This window comes from Thalassophryne amazonica, chromosome 9, assembly GCF_902500255.1.
Source record: "Thalassophryne amazonica chromosome 9, fThaAma1.1, whole genome shotgun sequence".
Taxonomy (NCBI): Eukaryota; Metazoa; Chordata; class Actinopteri; order Batrachoidiformes; family Batrachoididae; genus Thalassophryne; species Thalassophryne amazonica.
The window spans coordinates 66,378,705-66,399,135 of NC_047111.1; the positions used below are offsets into that span (position 1 = coordinate 66,378,705).

Sequence of the window (20,431 nt, forward strand, 5' to 3'; positions counted from 1 at the left end):
ATAGAATTTATGTTACAGAGAGAGAATCAGAAGAAGGCTTTTGCTCACATAACAGTACATCAGTATCGCTGCATGTTCTGCCCACATGTCCACCGTCGTCTACTTTTGCCACATAACAGAAAGATGTGCATAGCTGTGCACCTCACGGAGAGCCGCTGTACGCATATCTCCCCCTGCTCCCCAATAAAAAACCATTGCACACCACTGTGTATGACCGTTGTCCGCTCCAGTCAATAAAACTGCTCATTGCTCATGACAATCTTCAGTGTATTTTAATTTTAGCCTCTAATTGTAGCCTGGCATCAAAATAACTGAGCAGTCAAATCCACATTTAAGCAGCAATGATATATTTCATGTTACACAAATGAGATAAAAATCAAAGCATCAGTAAATTACAGTAAAAGACATACATTACCCCCATCTGCATAAATTACATCCGATTATTCACGTTTTGCCAATCATGAATCATCCCAACACAAACCTTTTTGAACATGTTCAAAACTTTCCTGATTGTTCAAAACATTCAACAACTCTACTATTACCACAGAGTACACACACTTTCATGCTCCAATTGGATATCTGACTGTATGTACAGCAAAAATGTACACAATCAGCCATCAAATTAAGTCAGCAATTTGTCATTCATACCAATCACACACAAATATTTTGCTGCTTGATATATGCTTTAGTTTATTCATCGAGGCTTCTTGGTTCTTGAGATATACACAAATATATGTTTTCCAGACCATGTTTTCTTTGACCTTGGCCTTTGACCAAACTACTCCAAAACTGAGTCACCTCTAGAGACATAGCTAAATAATATTCCCTCCACGTTCCAGCCAGCATTTTTTTTATGTTAATCTTGTCCACAAACACATACACCACTGAAAACAATACCCTGCTATTGCTGCTTTGCCGGGTAGTAATCGTTTATATCTGTTAATAACATGTAACTCCACAAATTAAACTTAGAGTCCCACTTTAAAATAAGTGAAGTTGATCTTCACGTTTTTTTTTACTACAGTGCATTATTAAGAATTATACAAATAAATATGTTGATAAAAGCTGGGTTCGAAATAACCAACATGCTGCCCCGCCTACCTTTGCCTATGTGCCTGCGAGTGTGTTCGATGGTGGAGTTGCGGTTGACATTGGATAAGAGGCCGAGGCAGAAGCGGTTTTTGTTGTTGGAGGGGTCCGTGAAGCCGTCCACCAGCACGCTGCGAGACGAGGCATGGAATGTCTCTCCAACACGGTTGTTCAGCTCATAGTAAGCGATGGAACACCAGTACTCTGGTTCCTCATAACAAACTGGTCGTAAATCTGAAAAAGAAAACAACAAAAAAGAAGCACTGAATGATGGGAGCAAGTATCCAGCCTCCTAAAAGCCCGAATACAAGATGAAACGACTGAAAAAATGCTCATCATGTGCTTCCTCGGGTAGAACACGTATATCAAAGCATGTCAAGAACAGATTTTTGACATAATCCATTCTATGGTATTCAGGTTCAGGCCAAATGGTTTGTGACACCTGCACTCAGCAGTTGTACAGGTGAGGGTATTGTCCTCAGTCCAGTGTGTCTGTTCCTCTGGGTATGAACACTTGAAAATGTTTGATCAAAATTGGATCAAACTTTGAGAAATGATTCACAAAGGACAAACGATTTCATTTTGAAAAAAATCACCGTATAAATTTGGCAGACGGTACAGATTTAGACTCCACTGACCAATTACGGTAATGCTTGCTGATGACATCATATCTTCCTCAGTGACTCTGAACGACGGGAAAAGACGACAGTCAGTGCTTCGGTCACAGGCTCCATCTCCACCTCAGCAGATTAAATCTTCTCCTTGTAAGAGTGTAAAATTCTGTTATTTTAACCCCCTGGAGTCGCCTGACTGAATTCGGTCATGTAAAAGTCACATGACAGAATTAAGCAATTGTCTCATTAAATTCACCAGACTCAGTCTCTGTTTCAATGCGTTCTAAAAGTGCACACTACAAGCTTTATATGAATTTTTAAATTATGTTAATAGGCCTACTATAACCTAAGTTATGAGTAATAATTTCTGCAATGTTTTTTTGAATTTAATGGTCATATTTGGTGGGCGTATTTGCAGAAAGCTGCAGTAAACAGTCTCACATTTCCTCATTCAACTGAGCTGAGAGCTCTGTCTTGGGGCAGTGGAGCGGAGAAAAAAAAAACATCCCTTCCGCTTTATCATTGGTGGCACCCCACGACATGAGCCAATCAGGATCATTAACCCACGTGGTGGTTTATTTTAATCAATTTAGCTTTGCAAAGGGACTATATGACCCATTCAAGAAACCTTTATAACACTATTATAACTTTTACACTTATGTTTATATCGTGATATATACCATTACCGTGACGAGATTCCATTTATATTGTGATATAAATTTTAAGTCATATCGCTCAGCCCTAGGGGATATTTAGAATGTTTTTTTGAAAAAAATGAATGAAGGAAAATAAATCTATGATTAATATGGAAGTCATATCACGTATCTGTTAGTCACATGACCTTTAACCTTGGGTGACCGCGAACAGCCCAATCTCAAGCATTTTGTACATGCTCCCACCCCGAAATGAGTCATATTTTTGTGATGCGTTTTTTTGTTGTTGTTGTTTTTTTTACTATTTCTAACCCTAATCCTTCCCCAATCCTAACCATAACCCCCATGTCACCCTGCATTTCGTGATTCTGTCACAAAATGAATTTGTGATCTCGGCACAAAAATGTGGAGCTTTTCATGACGGTATCACAAACCATAGATTAATTTACGAAATGGCATGAGATTGGGTTACCTAGAAAGGCCATAGTGATGGTCAGAACTGTTTAACTCAAACAGGTTGGAGGATTTATATATACATATATATTTGTGTGTGTGTGTGTGTGTGTGTGTGTGTGATGGGCATCATGATGTAATCCTACTGAAAGCGGTCACACAGTGGATGTTTGGCCATAAGGTAATCAAATTTCCTACTGTAAATTTTGATCTGGACATTTACTGTCCCCTTTTGGTTGTAAAAATATTACGGCATTTAGCAGCCCCTACTGAGGCACCCAGTCGGCGTTAGATCAGGTTATTTTGTGTTTCTAATACCTGTGTACCTCAGGTTGTGTGCTGTACCTCTATGGGGAGCAGAGAATGTGAGTTTGGTGGATTCTGTGGAGTTGCTCGGCTTCACATCCTCTTGAGGGCTCGTCTCCATCATGCTGTATGGAGGAGGAGGAGTCTCAGCTGCCAAAAAAAAAAAAAAACAAACATTCCAAACATCCCAGGAAGATAATAAATGGGAAATGTAATGAATTTCCACAGTCAAAGTCTAACCCGTATATACACTCCCAGTCAAACGTTTGGACACACGTGTTTATTTTCTGTTATCCAGCCCTGCTCCTGAACTGTCCATAACATGTGCACTGTAAAAAAGCATTGTAATGGCTCAGTCACACCTGGACGATTTAGCCATCGTATGCCAATCGTATTAAAAACTGCTGGCATAAGTCCAATAAGTTAAGGGTAAGTTTTTTATAAGTTAAGAGCATGTTGAAGCACGCTGAAAGACACTGAGGCTCGCTGATGTACGTCCTAATAAGCTGAGCTCTTCAAAAAATTTTGGGCATGCTGAAAATTTTCAACAAGTGTCAGCATGTGACTCATACGTCCGGCAAATGCTGGACATAAGTTGTAGGTAAGTTATGTGATTGTTGGCACACTTTTCTTGTAATTTACTGATAAGTCTAAATACATCCATTAAAGCTGTTCACTGATTGGCTGAAAGCTGTGATCTGTGTGCAGAATCTGTGCGTTTCTCATTAACACACAGAGTAAATCTGACCTGTTCATTTCAGTCCAATTCACCATCACAAACGGACATGAATCCACATCAAGCTCCTGATTTTTGAAAATGACAACTGAAAATACTTTAATTCGTGGCTGGAAACGTAGCGTTTTAATGCAAGTCCCTCTTTGGTTTATTCTGCTGCAGATGCGTTTCTCATGTCAGTGTCCCGCTCTGAACAAAGAAGTGCTGTAATGATTCAAACTTTTAAAGCGCCGTCGCTGTGGTGTGATCATCAGATGACCTGATCGATCGATCAGGGTGATCACATCTGATTAATGCGCTGTTTAACCTCTTAAACACTAGAGTCCCCAAATTTGGGGATTTGCCCTGATTTGGAACATTTGAACACTTATAACTAACCAATGCTGACACCAACATACACTTATTATACATCAAAATGTCAAGCGAAGTCTCCTCTACAAAAGTATCCACTTCAATCACATATCAACTAACCACAGCTGAAACGCCAAGCAAATAAAGACATAAATCGGAATTCATTTTTTGGGAAAAAAAAACCTCATTTACTCCTATCAATTTTTTTGTATCCACAACATCCCCTAGGACCTGTCTTTTAGCTGATCCAAACTTTTGCATTTTTGACCTTGTAGGCTCTAAGGCTTAAGGGGTTAAACATTTAAAGCGCTGTCGCTGTCGGTGATCACCCCGACGACAGATCACACAGCACTTCATTCAGATCACACCCGATCGCAGTTGACTGGTGCCTTAAAAGTTTAAATCATCACAGCATTTCATTATTCAGGTTTGTGATGACCTGAATAATGAAACGCTGCTTCCTGATCAGGTCCGCCGATCAGGAAACAGTTGGCACTTTAAAAGTTTAAAGAAACACAGCGCCCCATTCATTCACTGCAGTGTTTCCCACAGTCAGTACACTCATCAGCATTCTGTACACAATGAAAATGGTCCACCAACATAAAAAATGAAAAAAAAATAAATAAATAAAATAAAATAAAGTTAAATGACTCTGTTTCTGACCCGCACCAACCGTGCCGTACCGATTCAAACCACTGGGTGGAAACGGGGCTGTCAGCAGACGCAGCTAATCATCAAGGTGTGACAGCTGCATTAATTTATTAGACGTATGCCAGCGTGCGCCAGAGTTTTTTATGCAGTCGGCATACATAGCCTAAATCGTCAAGGTGTGACAGGGCCTTAACCTCTAGGACACCTGTGTGCATCCTTCATCTGGGTTCTAATTCATGGTAAAGCTGACAGCTGAGACACAGACTCTTTAATGGTACCCATGGTAATCAGTGTAAACAAAAGAAAAATTGGCTTTTAAAAATAAAAGATACTTATTGTCAGATTAGTTAACAACACCACATTAGGACAAATCAGAGCTCACTGGAGAACTCATAGGGAGTATGACTAAGAGGTAGTTATCAGTGATTATTATCAAATTTCTTTTTCCAAATAAATGGAAGGCTTATCGTGAGGTGCGACTGGTCTAGTGTGAGAGACTCTGTCAATGTTGTCATGAACCCAACGTGACCTGTCAGTGTACATCTGTGCTTAAGGAACAACATAAAATGACCTTATAGTGGTTCATCTGGAACAATTTAGGGTAGAATAGATAAATGAACATACATACAACATTCTTAGCTATTCAAGTGCACGCTAAATACTGGAAGAAGAACAGATTTGTAAGTCCTAAATAGGTCTTGAGGCCTGATGGTTCTGGTGCGTATCCCAGATTCTGTAGAGTGAAGTGGATGAGAGCCTTTGACGCCCCCTAGAAGGGATGTATCATTTGCGGGTTACTTGCCCAGCTAAGTCTGGTACCCATTTGTAGCTGGGTGGACTGGGACGATGCAAATGAAGTGTCTTGTCCAGCGACAGAGAGACAAGGCATGAAGCGCAAACCTGGAATTGAACCCCGTTGGTAGTTTAATTCCTCTCCTTCATGAGGATCGTTTTAACTCATTTTAATGCTCAGATGAGCCTCTGTTGTGGTCTGTGCTTGATTTCCTTTAGATTTGTTCATATTCGAAATCTAAAATTTTAAATTCATTCTATTCCAGCTAACATCCGGCAAACGAGCCGTTACTGGAACAGTGAGGCAGTGAGGCTGGCGTGCTTCCACTCCTACCTGCGATATGATACGGGCTGCCAGGCTCTGCCGAGCTGCTCGGGGAGTGTGGATAACTCTGTGAGGTCGGGGACTGAGCGAGGGAGGAAGAAGGGGAGGAGGAGGAGGGGAAGGAGGAGCAGGGCAGCGGCGGGAAGGAGTCTGGATAGGTGGCGTTCTGGGGCATCAGAGGCTCGTTGTGCAGGGAGGCATTGCGGAACTTTGCCAGTAAACTGTGCTGAGGGTTGAACTCGCTGTGGCGTGGGACTAAAACGGGCGGGAGCACTAAGAAATGGAAAAGAGAGACACCATGAGGCGTCATGAGGGAGGATCATATTAGTGCAATGCAAATGTTTTTGGCGTTCAAATATGAGCTCAGATATCCCGTCTCTCTTTGGAAATCTATAAAATCAGGTTATGAAACCGAGAATAATTGGGTTTTTGAAGTGCTGTTTACCTGGAGTCTCCACCCGTCTGTAGTGGTAAGGATTCACGCAGATGTCCTTCTGTTTGGAGCCGAAGGGGAACTCGCAGCACTCTAAGGCTTTGAGTTCGTGGTGCGACTGCAAGTCGGGCCAGCGCCACACCCGGCAGTAGATGACGTGAGGCAGCCCCTTCCGGTGGGAGACCTGCAGCCTCCCGTCCAATGACCGAGGGATTGTCACGCACTTACCTGTGGGATTCAAATAAAAGAGCACAGATCTCAGTACATCTGGAAGAAATCCTTCACAAAGTTTAAACTGTTATTTACCAACTAGTGCAGATAATCTGTAACTTATACTACATACTACACCTGAAGAAGCACATCAGGCAGCCCAGTGGAATAAGGAGCCGGACTACCAATAGGGTACAATTCCCAGTCATGCTACCTGACAAGACACTTCATTTCCATTGTCCTAGTCCACCTACCTAAATGGACACTGGCCTTGGATGTGTAATGCCTGGCTTACACGGCAAGATAATTAGGCCGATTTCTGACCCGATCTTAATATATATATATATATATATATATATATATATATATATATATATATATATATATATATATATATATATATATATATATATATATTTAATTTATGCAACTATCAAATACGACATATTGTGTTGTGTACCTTTTTGCAAAACGTTAACAATGCTTTACATTATGCTTTACATTTGGGAGTTTTTCAGTGTATACAGACATGCAAAGGTTTTATACTCGCCAAAATGTTGGTAGTTTCTGATTATTATTTTTTAAAGGGGGGGAAAAAAAATCATGTTTCACATGTCCAAACGTAAATCCTTTTAAAAAGTGTTTTAACTTTAATAATTGATTACTTTGTTTTCTGAACTGGTTGGGAATGTTTTTTGTTTGTTTGTTTGTCTAAGTAAGTGTTTTTTGTTTTTGTTTTTTTGAAAAAAAAAAAGCAGTTAAACACAAAGGATTGATTTATTTTGGTCACACAAACACAAACCCTGATTAAAAGAAATAATAAAGATGAAAATTGTCACCTTATACTTATTTACATTCAATTATAAATACTAGAATAATATATTGTAATAATATCAGTAAAATATAATCTTAATATGATTAAAATTTCGAACACAGTAATTGCACCAAAATGTTTGCACACCGTCTTGTGATTGCTGGCCTTTGATCTTGATTATGGCTTTTGATGGCCATTGTTGATCTTTGATCTCGATCTGGATTCCTGAGCTGTGATCTTGATTGCATACCTTTGATTGTGGGTTGGTCTTTGATTCTAATCACTGACCTTTGATCCTGATTGCTCAGCTGAGATCCGCTTACTGTTGATCCCATACACTGACCTTTGATCTTGATCACTGACTGGTGATCTTGAATGCTGACCTGTGATAATATTAACTCATCTTTGATTGATAACCTTTGATCCTAATAAATAATCTTTGATCCTGAGTTTTGATCCTGATCACTGAAATTTGAACCTCAGCAAAGAGGTTGTGTTTTTATCGCTATTTGTCTGTCTCGCTGTCTGTCTTACTTTGTTTTTGCAATCACAATCAAATGAATCAGGATTAAAGATTTTAATAAACTCTTCCTCAACTCAAGGCCTGCCTTTCTACTAAATTTCCTGTCAAACATGTTTATGTGCTTTTGAGATATTCTGATAATAAACCAAACAGACATGTGGATGACAGGATTTTCTGCAAAGGCACATCACAGATCTCTCAACACTTTGCTGTCAAGTGAAATGGAGTAAATGTTACTGCTGCTGAAAACGGAGTGTCTGCAGGCTACAAGCATCTCCACACCAGAGAACTCTGCAGTCTGGACACGATGAGGGCTCCCTTCTCTGAAGCCACTCCAACTGTTTACGGCTAAAACATTTACTTGTGTTAACTTCAGTAAGTGCAATTTGAGCCAAAACGACATAGATAAAATGATTCAGCTATTTAAAAATAGGGGTTGGTAAGTTTACCTTTGTGAAGTGCCTTGGGGTGCCATGATGTGATTTGGTGCAATATAAATGAACTGAATTTTTAAAAAAGCACCAAACCATTATTAAATGGCTGCTAGAAGCTGCTTTGATTTATTGCAATAAAACAAAATCTTGTGATAATGATAAAAATACAGAATAACAGTCTAACCAGCTGTGATATAAAATGCTTTTGTTTTTATTGAGAAAATGGAAACAACATAATTTTCTTTCTTACATTGATGAGGTTTTATCTATTACAGAACATGGAGCAATAAAAGTCCTTTGCCCATTTGGTCTTGAGGTAAATACAAAAGATTACAGATGGCATATTTTATCAATTAATTTATAAGAATACATTTTCAAGGTAATTCTCCTTTGCAATCACTCCAATGTCCACACACGGCACCCTTGCTGGTCAAACCTGTGATTACACATCTTATTTCACTCATTTAACATGATACTCACTGGGCTGTCCGGGGCAGCTGAGCGCTCTTTCCAGCTCCTCCATAGCGCCCTTCTTCTTCTTCAGCTTCTTCACTAAAGAGTCCACGGCCTTCTCCGCCCACTTCTCCTCTTCATCTCCTTGTTTCCAGCCAAGGAGGCGTTTCACCGCTGGGCTGGTGAAGGAGAAGAGGGATGTGATGGAGGTAGAGGAGTTCATTATGAGATGACTAAAGGAGCGCTGAGATGAGCTGTTTGGCAGTAATAAAGTCAGGGGAGGAGCGGAAGTAACAGTTATAGAGGTAGCACGGCGTCAGGCTGATTCTTGAAGTCCGCTGTAACTGTTGAAGCAGCACTGATGGAGGAGCTGGAGCCCTGCCAGCGCACAGTGAACCCTAAATCCCTTTTCTGGCATGGGAGGTTTATGGCAGCAATGGATTCAAAGCCTCCTGCAGGGTTAGTTATTCCTCACACAGCTAGAGGTCCGGGTCAGGTTTCAATCATCTGGCAGGAGAAATGAGAGAGACTATTAGCAGCTAATTTAGCACCAACAGATGCAAGCGGGGGGGCAAGTTCAGAGGTTAGGTAGAAAAGACCCACCGGGATTTACATGTTAGGTCCACTAAGCCCAAACAATAAGGTGACAGGCTGGTGTGCACCCGAACTAAAAACAAAATATTAAAAGGCAAACAAGGAAAGTATGAGATAGATGTTAAATCAGCTCCGGCCATCACCTGATCTCCCAGACAGAGGGGAAGAGCAAACAAAACCCAGAGCGAAATGCTTCAGAAAGACAGAGTGAGACGGCCAACAGCTCGTCTCTAGAATCACTAAACAAAGAGGAATGTCCTCTCTGCCCTCCGTCTCTGTGATCATGGCACTGACGCCCTGGAGCCACAATGTCTGGCCAGCACACATCACAGGAGAGAGAACAAAGGAAAAGCAAATCTTTGCAGAATTCAGATTTAGCTACAGTCAAAAACAGACGAGTGCCTCACAGCACCCAGCTGTTCCTGCGCATCACCGTTTAAAAAATCTGTTTTAATACACCTTTTGTTTTTAAATGTTTGGGTTTTCATGGTAGACATCCTCAAAGTCCTACAAAATTCATGACTTTTTTATGGAGAAATGCTCCCATTATAATAAAAATTTAGGTTCAAAGCATTTTGTTTTACACTTTTGTGACATAAGACAGAAGTCCATATTCGGAGACCTGATTACTCTGAGACATGCCCACCAAGCCAGTCTGCTTCTTTGTGGGCGCACCCACATGGTCTCTCATGTACAGGGAGATACAAACCCAGTCTCACACTTTTTTTGTCATGGTACCATCAAGAAAGGTGTCACATTTTTGTAAAAGATTAAATCACTTCTTGTGATGCCTTCAAGAACTGAGGTGAGATCGGGTAGGTGGACATACACAGCCCATCGGATACAAGACAGGGTGTGGCCAGAAACATCACTTTTATAATTTAAAGCAACAGGCATTGAAACAGGTTGTTCTTTAGAGACTACTGGATATATTGCCACAGTATCTAAGCCAGGGCTGCCCAATTTGGGGTCTACAGGTCACATCTGGCCCACTCTCCCTTTATTTTGACCCACCATAGTAACTGACAGCCTAGCTATGAACTAATAAATTACTATTAATTAGCTTGAAAATCTCCCAAAATTTCCTGTATAGTTTCCTGTATTGTCTATTGTGTCGGTAACATGGCCCAAGCAGAGGATCACCCCTTTGAGTCTGGTCTGCTGGAGGTTTCTTCCTCAAATCATCAGAGGGAGTTTTTCCTTACCACTGTCACCTGTGTGCTTGCTCTAGGGGTTGGTAAGGTTAGAGACCTTACATGTGTGAAGCACCTTGAGGCAACTTTGTTGTGATTTGGCACTATATAAATTAAAATAAATTGGAAAAAAAATGGAAAAAAATTGAAGTGTTTATATTATTTTTAAATTTTATTTCAGATTAAAAATGTTAAAAAAATTTTTTTATCAAATATAATACATTTAATTATAATGCTTCTGTGTAATGTAATGTAATTCACACACTTTCAACATTTTATTTTATTTATTTATTTATTTATTTATTTTTTATTCATTTATGGCCCTTCAAAAGGAAAAGTTTTGGGTGCCGGTGGTTTATGGGCTGCTTTTGGATGTAAACTTTGATATCTGTTTTAAAGGTGGGGTGTGTTCCCTGTAATTCAAAGATTAAAGTTTTGCAGAAATGAGCCAGTTGCTATATGTACAACACATTATGTCAACCACTGCTATCGCTAGCACCGCCTGGTTAGTGCCAACTGCCGTTAGCCTTATCCACGTTACTGTTTTCTTTCACACAGGCAGTCAATCACCACATGCTGCATGTCAACGTATACACCCTGTATTAATAGAAATACACTCCACACCAATACAGACGCTGGACTGGAACACAAAACAGGATCCACCACAACACAGCTGGAAAAGAGCCACAACAAAAGTACCAGAAGAAACAGGTACCGCCTGATTAGATGTGAAGAGTACGGCCAAAACAAAGCGAGATGACAAACAACTGTTGTAGCCCGATGTTCCATGAGGATCGAGCAGCATTAAGCCCCTTTCACACAACAGGCGTGTCCGCGGTGTGTTTGTGGCAACCAGTTTGGTATTGGTGGCAACTGCTGGCGTGTGTTTGTCGTGTGACTGCTTCATGTGGGCGTGCTTCCTGACCAGTGTTTCATCAACTCTGCCGCCCCTCCCCACCCCCATTTTATAACTGATTTGGAGTTTCAGAACAGCCTGGTGCTCTCCAGCCTGTCGCACACTCACTGTGTGTGTATGTGGTGTATAAGCAGTGACCACATTGTTTTTGAACACGATCAAAACACTCACCACACCCTGGTGAGTGCTGGCAACTGTGTGAGAGTAGCTCAGGTCACCCCAAACCTGGAAATCTTGGAATTTCTGGATTTTTGGAAAATGCACCTGAATTTAGTTTCCTAGTAAGTTGGCCTTCAGCTGCTCTCTTGTTTTTGCACCCGAGGCCGCCACAGCAAATCCAAGGTGGATCTGCCTGTTGAATTGGCACAAGTTTTACGCCGGATGCCCTCCTGACGCAACTCCACATTACATGGAGAAAAGTGGCAGGGGTACGATTTGAACCGGGAACCTTCTACACTGAAACCAAGTGTATTCACCACTTGGCCACCACCCATTTAGTTTCCTTAAAAAAAAAAAAAAATATATATATATATATATATATATATATATATATATATATATATATATATATATATATATATATATATATATATATATATATATATATATATATATATATATATATATAACATTCACAGTGTGCAGTCATGATGAGTGGAATGTCTATGTTGCCTCCTCTTCTCCCATCACCTGCTCCAGTCAAATCTTCTTTTTTGCACATTTGGGCACATAATGCACATTACCCGATATATATCACATATATAGTTCAGTACCTTATGATCGTTACCTTGTGTATTGTTGTCATTATATTTTTGCGCCAACTCAGCAAATCCAATATTCCTTGCATGTGAACACGAACTTGGCAACAAAACCCGACTCTGATTCTAATGTGACCCCTTTAACAGGCAAAAACAAACACACGAATCAAAAACACTAAAATGATGAATTTGAGACAGTTGGAGAGGTGGGTCTTTGGTGCGATTCCCCATGTGACAGGAAACTCAGCTGCCCTTTAGTAAAGTGTGTAAAGCTCAGATTGCTCACTCTGTCTGTGTGTGTGTTCATCAGATAGAAGCGCACTCCATTTTTAAACTTTATAACCTGTTGTTTGAAATTAACAAAGCTTTCTTTTATCGTATCATCCTCCACATGTCGCTTTGTTTTTTTTTTGCGCTTTTACGCACGGCGGCGTGCGGATGCGCCTCTGAGTCAAATCAAAGAATCAGTTTGCAAACTTTTAATCTTTCTGTGTTATCACCACTGCTGAAAAAAATAATCACCTTCATTTGGCTGACTTCAATAGTTTGACAGTTCGGTAGGTTTTGCTGCACTACAGTTGGGTTTATAATGACAGTGAAAAGCGCACACACTCAATGCGGCAGTATTTTTTTTTAATGGATCCTGCAGGCGTCACTCAGTCTGCAGACTGAGATAGACTAATTACCTAATGCTTTATCACCAAGATCCCCCTCCTTCCCCCCTCAAAAAAGTAAACACCACAGCTTCCTCTCACTACCACTCGCCTTTTCGGCTTCTAAACAAATCCTGCTTGTGCGCAAAAAACGCGCACCGCCAGCACGTGATCACAAACCGGCATCCAACCTTTGAAAACATGATAGAGAATTTTATTAACCGCAATGAGGAGTGATTACTCTCACTCATAAGTCTGAAACCACAAAAAGAATAGATTTTTTTTATTATTATTAGTAGTATTAAGTCAGTGCGCATCAAGCGCGCCGAGTCTACTTAATACATTTTCCCCCCAAACACTTAATAAGTGACAAACTCCTAGCAAAATATGAAAAGTTTTTTTTTTAAAGTGAGGAATTGTAACATTTAGTGTATTTTCTCACCTGTGCTGGGATACCCAGCGCGGGCGTGGAGGCTCCCAGGGCCCGACGGTGCGCAGACTGGAGCGGTGAAGGTGCTGAAGGTGTCTACGGCCACTGGCTTTGATGTGTCAAGTCAGCAGGAATAAAAAACCGCATCTTGTTTACAGTTACAAAATAAAAGCACTGTTAGCAAAACTACTTTGAAAAACCAATGAACCAACTGATTATCCTTAAGGAGAAACAGTGGGTTCAGATCTTGTGAAACGACAGAAGAGCGCTTTGGGTAATATAAAAACAAAGAGTATTTATATCTTAGATGGCAACTTCTGGATCAATTGTAAATGATCACAAAAACTCAAATTCAACTCTTTTTTTAAATCTTGTCAGCAGTTGCTGTCCAGAATGGCAATTTTTGAAATAGTAACGAATGAAGCAGATATTATGATAAATGGACATTTTAGCAATAACCAAGCAAGCATACATTTGTATTTAGAATCCCTTAATATAGCTTTTTTAATTGTACTGTCCTGCACAGAATTATTAAGTCTGAATTTAAGCCTGAATTTTAATTGCAGAAATTAAAGTAAGTTCAGGAATAAATTCAAATTCACCATATTTGTATAATCAGACAGTTAAACTGCAAAATGTTGATGGAAAAAAAAATGCTTTCATATTGTGAATTCACTCTTACAGCCAGGTTTATTTGCACAAGTAATAGGATGGATAAAAGATCATTTACTGGTCACTAAATACAGTGGCTTGCAAACGTATTCAGCCCCTTGGTATTTCACACATTTTAATTTGTTTATGGCATTTCAAATACAAAAAGTAAACCAGGCTTCTCAGTATAAAAAAAATTCTAAAATTACCTTCCTTAAACTCAAACTGAAAGTAAATCTCTACAACCTGATATAAAAGAATTAAAAATATAAAAGCCAAGATGATGGGTTGCATAAGTAATCAGCTCCTTTGGTATAATACCTGTAAATAATCAGTTGTATTGCCAGTTTTCTTCAGATGAGTCAGGGGATGGATATATGAATATTTTCAAGTCACTGAATATGTCTTGGACTTTATTTAGATCAGTTATGAAGAAATACAAACAGTATGACACTCTGTTAAATTTGTGTGGAGTAGATAGTAGTTAATTCTCAAAAACTGAGCAACTGTGCAAGAAGGAGAAGAGTGAGGAAAGCCACCAAGACACCCAGACAACCTGGAAGAAGTTATGGGCTTCTGTGGCTGTGATTGACGAAATTGTGCACAGTGCAAGTTTTGCATTTTGTATCCCCAGTCATACAGCTTCCTGATGAAGTGGAGCAGAGGAGGGTTTTCTTAAAAAGAACACCTGAAAGTTCAACTACAATTTGCCAGAAAATACATCTGAGATGCAAGCCTAGATTTGGTGTTTTAGTGAAGGAAGACCCTCATCGATACCAGTTCATCATCAAGCTGTATAACTGGAGATACAAATCGCAGAATTTGCACTGTGCACAATTTCTTCAATCACAGCCACAGAAGCCTACAACTTTTTTTCTGGGTTGTCTGGGTCTCTTGGTGGCTTTCCTCACTCTTCTCCTTCTTGCACAGTCACTCAGTTTTTGCGAACTGTCTACTGCACACAGATTTACCATATAGTGCTATATTGTTTGTATTTCTTCATAACTGATATACAGTTTAAGACATATTCAGTGACTTGGAAATGTTCATGTATCCATCCCCTGACTTGTCTGAAGAAAACTGGCAATTAAACTGATTATATTCATGTATTATACCAAAAGGGGCTGATTACTTATGCAAACCATCATCTTGGCTTTTATATTTTTAATTAATTTATATCAAGTTGTAGAGGTTTGTTTTCAGTTTGAGTCTAAGGATGATAATTTTAGAAATTTTTATATTGAGAAGCCTGGTTTACTTTTTGTATTTGAAATGCCATAAACAATTTAAAATGTGTGAAATACCAAGGGGCTGAATACTTTTGCAAGCCACTGTATGTCTTGGACTTCTTTTACATCAATCATTAAGAAATACAAACATGGTACTGTATGACAAATCTGTGGGCCGTTCTTTAAAGAGTGAGTGTATAAGAAGGAGACTAGTGAGGGAAGCCACTAAGACACAGTGACACCTCTGTGGCTGTGATTGGAGAAAATGTACTTTTGTCTCTTTCACCACCAGTGACAGCGAAGAGTGGAACAGAGCAGGATTTTCATACAAGAAAGCTGATCAAGCCTAGACTCCAGTACCCCATGTGCATTATGGAAAACTGCAGATGAAGTTTCAAATCTCCTTTTTCAGAAAATTATGAAAGTAATTGTCACACACATATATTTCATGTATTGTTATTTCACCATATGAATGTGTTTTTGTTATTGTTCAATAACTTTGGACATTTCTTGAATACTGCTGGACAGGGTGAGAAGCTTGAATGTCCAGGAGGAACTTTGAGTAGAGCATCAATAGGAACCAGATAAGGTGGTTTGGGCGTCTTGTGTGAATGCCTTCTGGTCGTCTCCCTAGGGAGGTCTCCCAGACATGTTCAACTGGAAGGAGACCCCAGGGAAGAGCCAGGACATGTTGAAAGGTATATATTTCTCCTATGGCATGGGAAGTCTCGGAATCCCCTATAGAAAGACTAGACTGCAACCTGGACCTGGATAAGCAGAAAAAATTATATATATATATGTATGGGTGTGTGTGTAGCGGCTGCACTCTGTCTTGTGTTGTTATGACTCCACCCATTCACTCCCCTTGGGGCACAAACTCACGATCCTCAGCATGGAAGTCGGACTCTCTAACCAGAAGGCTAAAACCCAAGGCTCTGGCCTTGTGACCAGAGAATCCTTTTGAGATATTGGGAGTGAGGTTTACAAACTACATATGCAGTGACACCTGCTGGCTTCTGTTACACTCACCCACCTAAACTCACTCCCATCCAGGTCACGGCACCATTGTAGCAGCTGCACTCTGTGTTGTGTTGTTATGACTCTGCCCATTCACTCCCCTTGGGGTGCGAACTCACGATTCTCTGCATGGAAGTTGGACTCTCTAACCAGAAGGCTAAAACCCAGGGCTCTGGCTTTGTGACCAGAGAATCCTTTAGAGCTACTGGGAGTGAGGTTTACTAACTACATCTGCACAGTGACACCTGCTGGCCTCCGTTATACACACACACACACACACACACACACACACACACACACACACACACACACACACACACACACACACACACACACACACACACACACACACACACACACACACACACACACACACACACACACACACACACACACACACACACACACATATATAAATGAATGAATGGCCATTTTCCTTCTGAAATATTAGAAATTCTGTACTTACAACTGAAGGTGCAATTATTTCATTAACTGAGGTTTAAAAATTAACAAGCAACTTTAAACGTGTTCTCAAGATGCATAAACTACACATAAGCATAATGGTGCAACAAACCAGACACCAACAAGAAGTGGAATTATCTAGTATGAATTTATCACAAGTTACAGGAATTCTTTTTTTTAATTATTTTGCATTTCTATCTCAAATGCCACGTGAAACCTGATTGCGCAACATAAAGTTTGAGATAATTGTGTTGTATCCAATTTCTAAAGGCTAAAAAGTTTGCAACTTCGTTTTCCCAAACCCATCTTGGATTTCCTGGCTTCCACTTTTATTTTCGTGTTTCCGGTGTGACGCTGTGTGAGTGCGTGTGTCTTGACGCAGGTCGGAGCCTCCGCTCCTCCAGCAGAGCGCCACAGCCTCGCCGGCGTCAGCCTGGCTGGAACCGCAGCGCCTGCCTGTGAGATCCCTCCGCCTTCACCCGGCTGGAACTTTCCCAGGATTTTTTGGATTTCTGATTCAAGTCCGGCTGCGGCCACGCGCAGGAGGGACGCACGCGGGGAGGCGTGTGCGCCCGCTCTAACAGAGCCGCCCAGTCAAAGCTGGAGGGGAAACAATCACACCTGTTCTCCAGAAACTCCCCTCAAACAGAGTGCGTTTTACTCTCGCAGTCGATACTTTTTGGTTGCACGTTTATTAAAGTCACTTTAGGGATAATTTATTCAGATTTCGGCGCGTTGATGAATCAAAGCAGTTTGACGATGCGAGCCGCTTTGAAGATGGTTTTAAAATCTATCACGTGACTGCATTGTGTTTGTGTGTGTGCGCGCGCAAAGCTCTCAGTCACAACAAACTAGCGCATGCACGCGCAGCACCTGTAACCTAAAAAAAAAAGTGTCAGGGTACTTTTGAAGGATTAACCGCCGTCAGCTCAAACACGTGGTTAAGTCGAAGCTCTTTTATTCTTATTACGTTTTTATGAAAGTGTTCGTTTGCTGCGTGTAAAGCAGGATGCGGGCGGAGGTTTTTCTCATTGCGGATGGATACGATCTTTTATTGGGAGTGCCGTGACCGGTCCTGTTAATGACGCAAGCCCGGCTGGCGACAGTCAGTCTACAAGTTTGACATTTTCACAGTTTACAGCAACTGCTGCAGAGCTTCACGTTAAAGCTCCGCGAGCACCCAATCGCCAGGTGGACCGGCCGCCGATCAATACAGGGGGAAAAAAAAAAAGTTTTTCCTCTCCAGGTCCTGAGGTAGGAGACACACAGCCACGTTATGAGTCATTGTTATGTCACGTCTCATCCAGAGCGGCCAGACGGGACACAAACAGGATGTGCGCTGTGGGGCTCCAGGAGGCCCCGGACACATCCGCATCAGCCCCGAACCCCAGACCCGAGCTGCAGCAACCACTTCATTTACAAACCGCAAAAAATGCTGGAAGCTGTCCCAACATTAAGTCCACATGAGACAATTAATGCACGTATTTGGCAAGACAACGGAAACACACAAACAGGCGTTACGCAAACGTGCGCAGACGTTGTTTTAGTGTGGATCTTCTGTCGGGTCCTCTGGAGTCCGCTGTGACAATCAAAAGGCTGATGGTGAAAGCAGTCACCCTCAGTCATACTCAAACATTGTTTAAAAATAAAGCTTCTGAATATAGCTTCTGAATATATAAATGGACCAAATTCATCTTCTTGTGGCTTTTCCCTGTTCGTTGAGGGTCACCACTTCAGATCTGATATGGATATGCTGATTTGGTACAAATTTTATACTGAATGCCCTTTCTGACCCAACTCTAGCTGTACATGGACTATGTGGGTACAGGTGATGATAAATATCTTTATTCAGGATATCCTGGCCCGTCACAGTAAACAGTATTAAATACAGCGCACTCTCTCTTTACAGCAGGGTCCTCACACATTCAAGCATTATAGCACATTGTGACTAAAGTTAAAATATTTAAATTGTTAAAACGTGATCTTGCTGGGAACCAAACACCACGACCGTGCTGCCCTTTTGCAAGAAATACCATGGGGTGGGGTTCAGGGAACTTTAACCAGATTAGTCCCATTGAGATCTCTTTTGCAAGAGAGACCTGGCCAATTATAAAGTTTCCAATTCACCTAACCTGCATGTCTTTAAATGTGGGAGGGAGCTGTAACACTCGGAGGAAACTCACACAAACACGGGGAGAACATGCAAAGTCCACAGGTGGGAATCGATCCCATGACCTTGCTGTGAGGCAAAAGTGCTAACCACTACACCACCATGCTGCCAAATAATAATCTATGATACTAGTCTGAAACTAGGCATAAAGTAATGCCAGCAACCCATTTTGTAATTGTTGACATACTACTGGTAAAACATCTGGAGGAATACAGTCAAGCTGTGTGCGTTTTTTGGCTAACGTACCAGTTCGTATCACCCCTGCACCAGTTTTATGACCGATTTGGACAGGATTAGTGTAACCTGGTGTAATTTCTATGGATTGTTTTGGAGAAGACAAAAGATGCCAGAAGGTTTACTAACACAGGAGCATAATCTGTAAAAAAGCCTGAAATGCTGCATTCATACGAGATTAACATCAGTGAGACGCTCTGGTAACAGTTACACCACCACTCCTCCCCATGTAAAACCATCATAATCCAGTCCGAATAGGGTGATAGAAGTTAGCTCCAGTTTGCTTAGCGCTAATGTCATGGATCTCGTACAAGCCACTCTCGATGTTTTGAAGGCTGAATTTGAATAATCAGCAGTTTGTAGTTCTACCACCAGCATGTAAACAATTGTGATAAAATTTAATATCATCACCGATATGTTGTAAGTAAACAAAACACAAAAACAATGACACTAGGCAGCTGAAAGGTTTGGAAGAATACAGGTGAATTTTGTTAGAGCTCTGAAACAACTCTCACATCTGGCTGAGTTTGGTGCCACGTTCTCCCACGTCGTCACTCGACAGGGCTCCTGTGTAACTTGAGGAAACTCTGCCTCTGACTCTACCAGTCAGGAAAGACCAGTTAAACGTGTTAAAAAATTTCTACCCAGGGAGGTGATGGTCTGTCAAGTGGTTAAAGTGTCAGGCCTGAGACCAGAGGATGCTTAGTTCAAATCCCAGCCTGACCAGAAAATCACTAAGGGCCCTTAATCCCCTAGTTGCTGCCATTGTGTAGTGAGTACCTTATATGGCAGTGCCCTCACACTAGGGTGACCGTGAGGCATTATTGTAAAGCGCTTTGAGCATCTGATGCAGATGGAAAAGTGCTATATAAATGCAGCCCATTTACTCAACTCGGGATCACTCTGGGTCAGCTTGGTGTATGTCAGTGAACATTCCGGACAACTTTAACTCTTCTGTACACAAAAAGTGGATGCCGAGTTGCACAAAGATTGCCCCAAGTTGTCCTTAGCTGAGTTTTAAACAGATATTTAGGAGTTTGACAGAGTTCCCCAAAAATTTGAACCCATTCAAAACCCGTATGAGTTTAACAGGCCGTTTTTGCCTTCTGCCAAGTTAATCCAAGTAGTATGCTGAGTTCACCCAGTTTATAAACAGGTTTTGCTGAGTGAATACTCTGGAAAACCTCAGAGTTGCTTAAGATGCCCCATTTACAGTCACTCAGTGATTTCTTTTGGTTGGATCTGTTTTCTTCAGGGTCGCCACAGCAGATTAATCATCGACCCACA

The 20,431-nt window shown here is 41.0% G+C and overlaps 1 protein-coding gene and 1 long non-coding RNA gene across 4 annotated transcripts in view; one reads left to right on the forward strand and one right to left on the reverse strand.

Moving 5' to 3' along the window:
- smad9 (SMAD family member 9) overlaps positions 1 to 13,515 on the reverse strand; it is a 24,468-nt gene extending 10,953 nt beyond the window's left edge. Inside the window, exons 1-6 of one of the 3 annotated variants that reach the window (XM_034178271.1) lie at positions 13,394 to 13,515; positions 8,865 to 9,344; positions 6,416 to 6,631; positions 5,980 to 6,243; positions 3,155 to 3,265; positions 1,102 to 1,323 (exon numbers count right to left, since the gene is read on the reverse strand). In XM_034178271.1, the coding sequence (XP_034034162.1) occupies positions 1,102 to 1,323; positions 3,155 to 3,265; positions 5,980 to 6,243; positions 6,416 to 6,631; positions 8,865 to 9,060 (1,009 nt within the window). In that variant the 5' untranslated portion in view covers positions 9,061 to 9,344; positions 13,394 to 13,515. Of the gene's footprint in view, positions 1 to 1,101; positions 1,324 to 3,154; positions 3,266 to 5,979; positions 6,244 to 6,415; positions 6,632 to 8,864; positions 9,345 to 9,574; positions 9,969 to 12,820; positions 12,939 to 13,393 lie in introns of those variants that run through there. The other 2 variants (XM_034178273.1, XM_034178272.1) reach the window with 2 other exon arrangements.
- On the forward strand, positions 13,447 to 19,428 carry LOC117517296. The gene is made up of 3 exons (XR_004562697.1): positions 13,447 to 13,531; positions 17,611 to 17,615; positions 19,418 to 19,428. It is a non-coding gene; the product is annotated as an uncharacterized LOC117517296 (long non-coding RNA).
- The last annotated feature ends 1,003 nt before the right edge of the window (positions 19,429 to 20,431 follow it).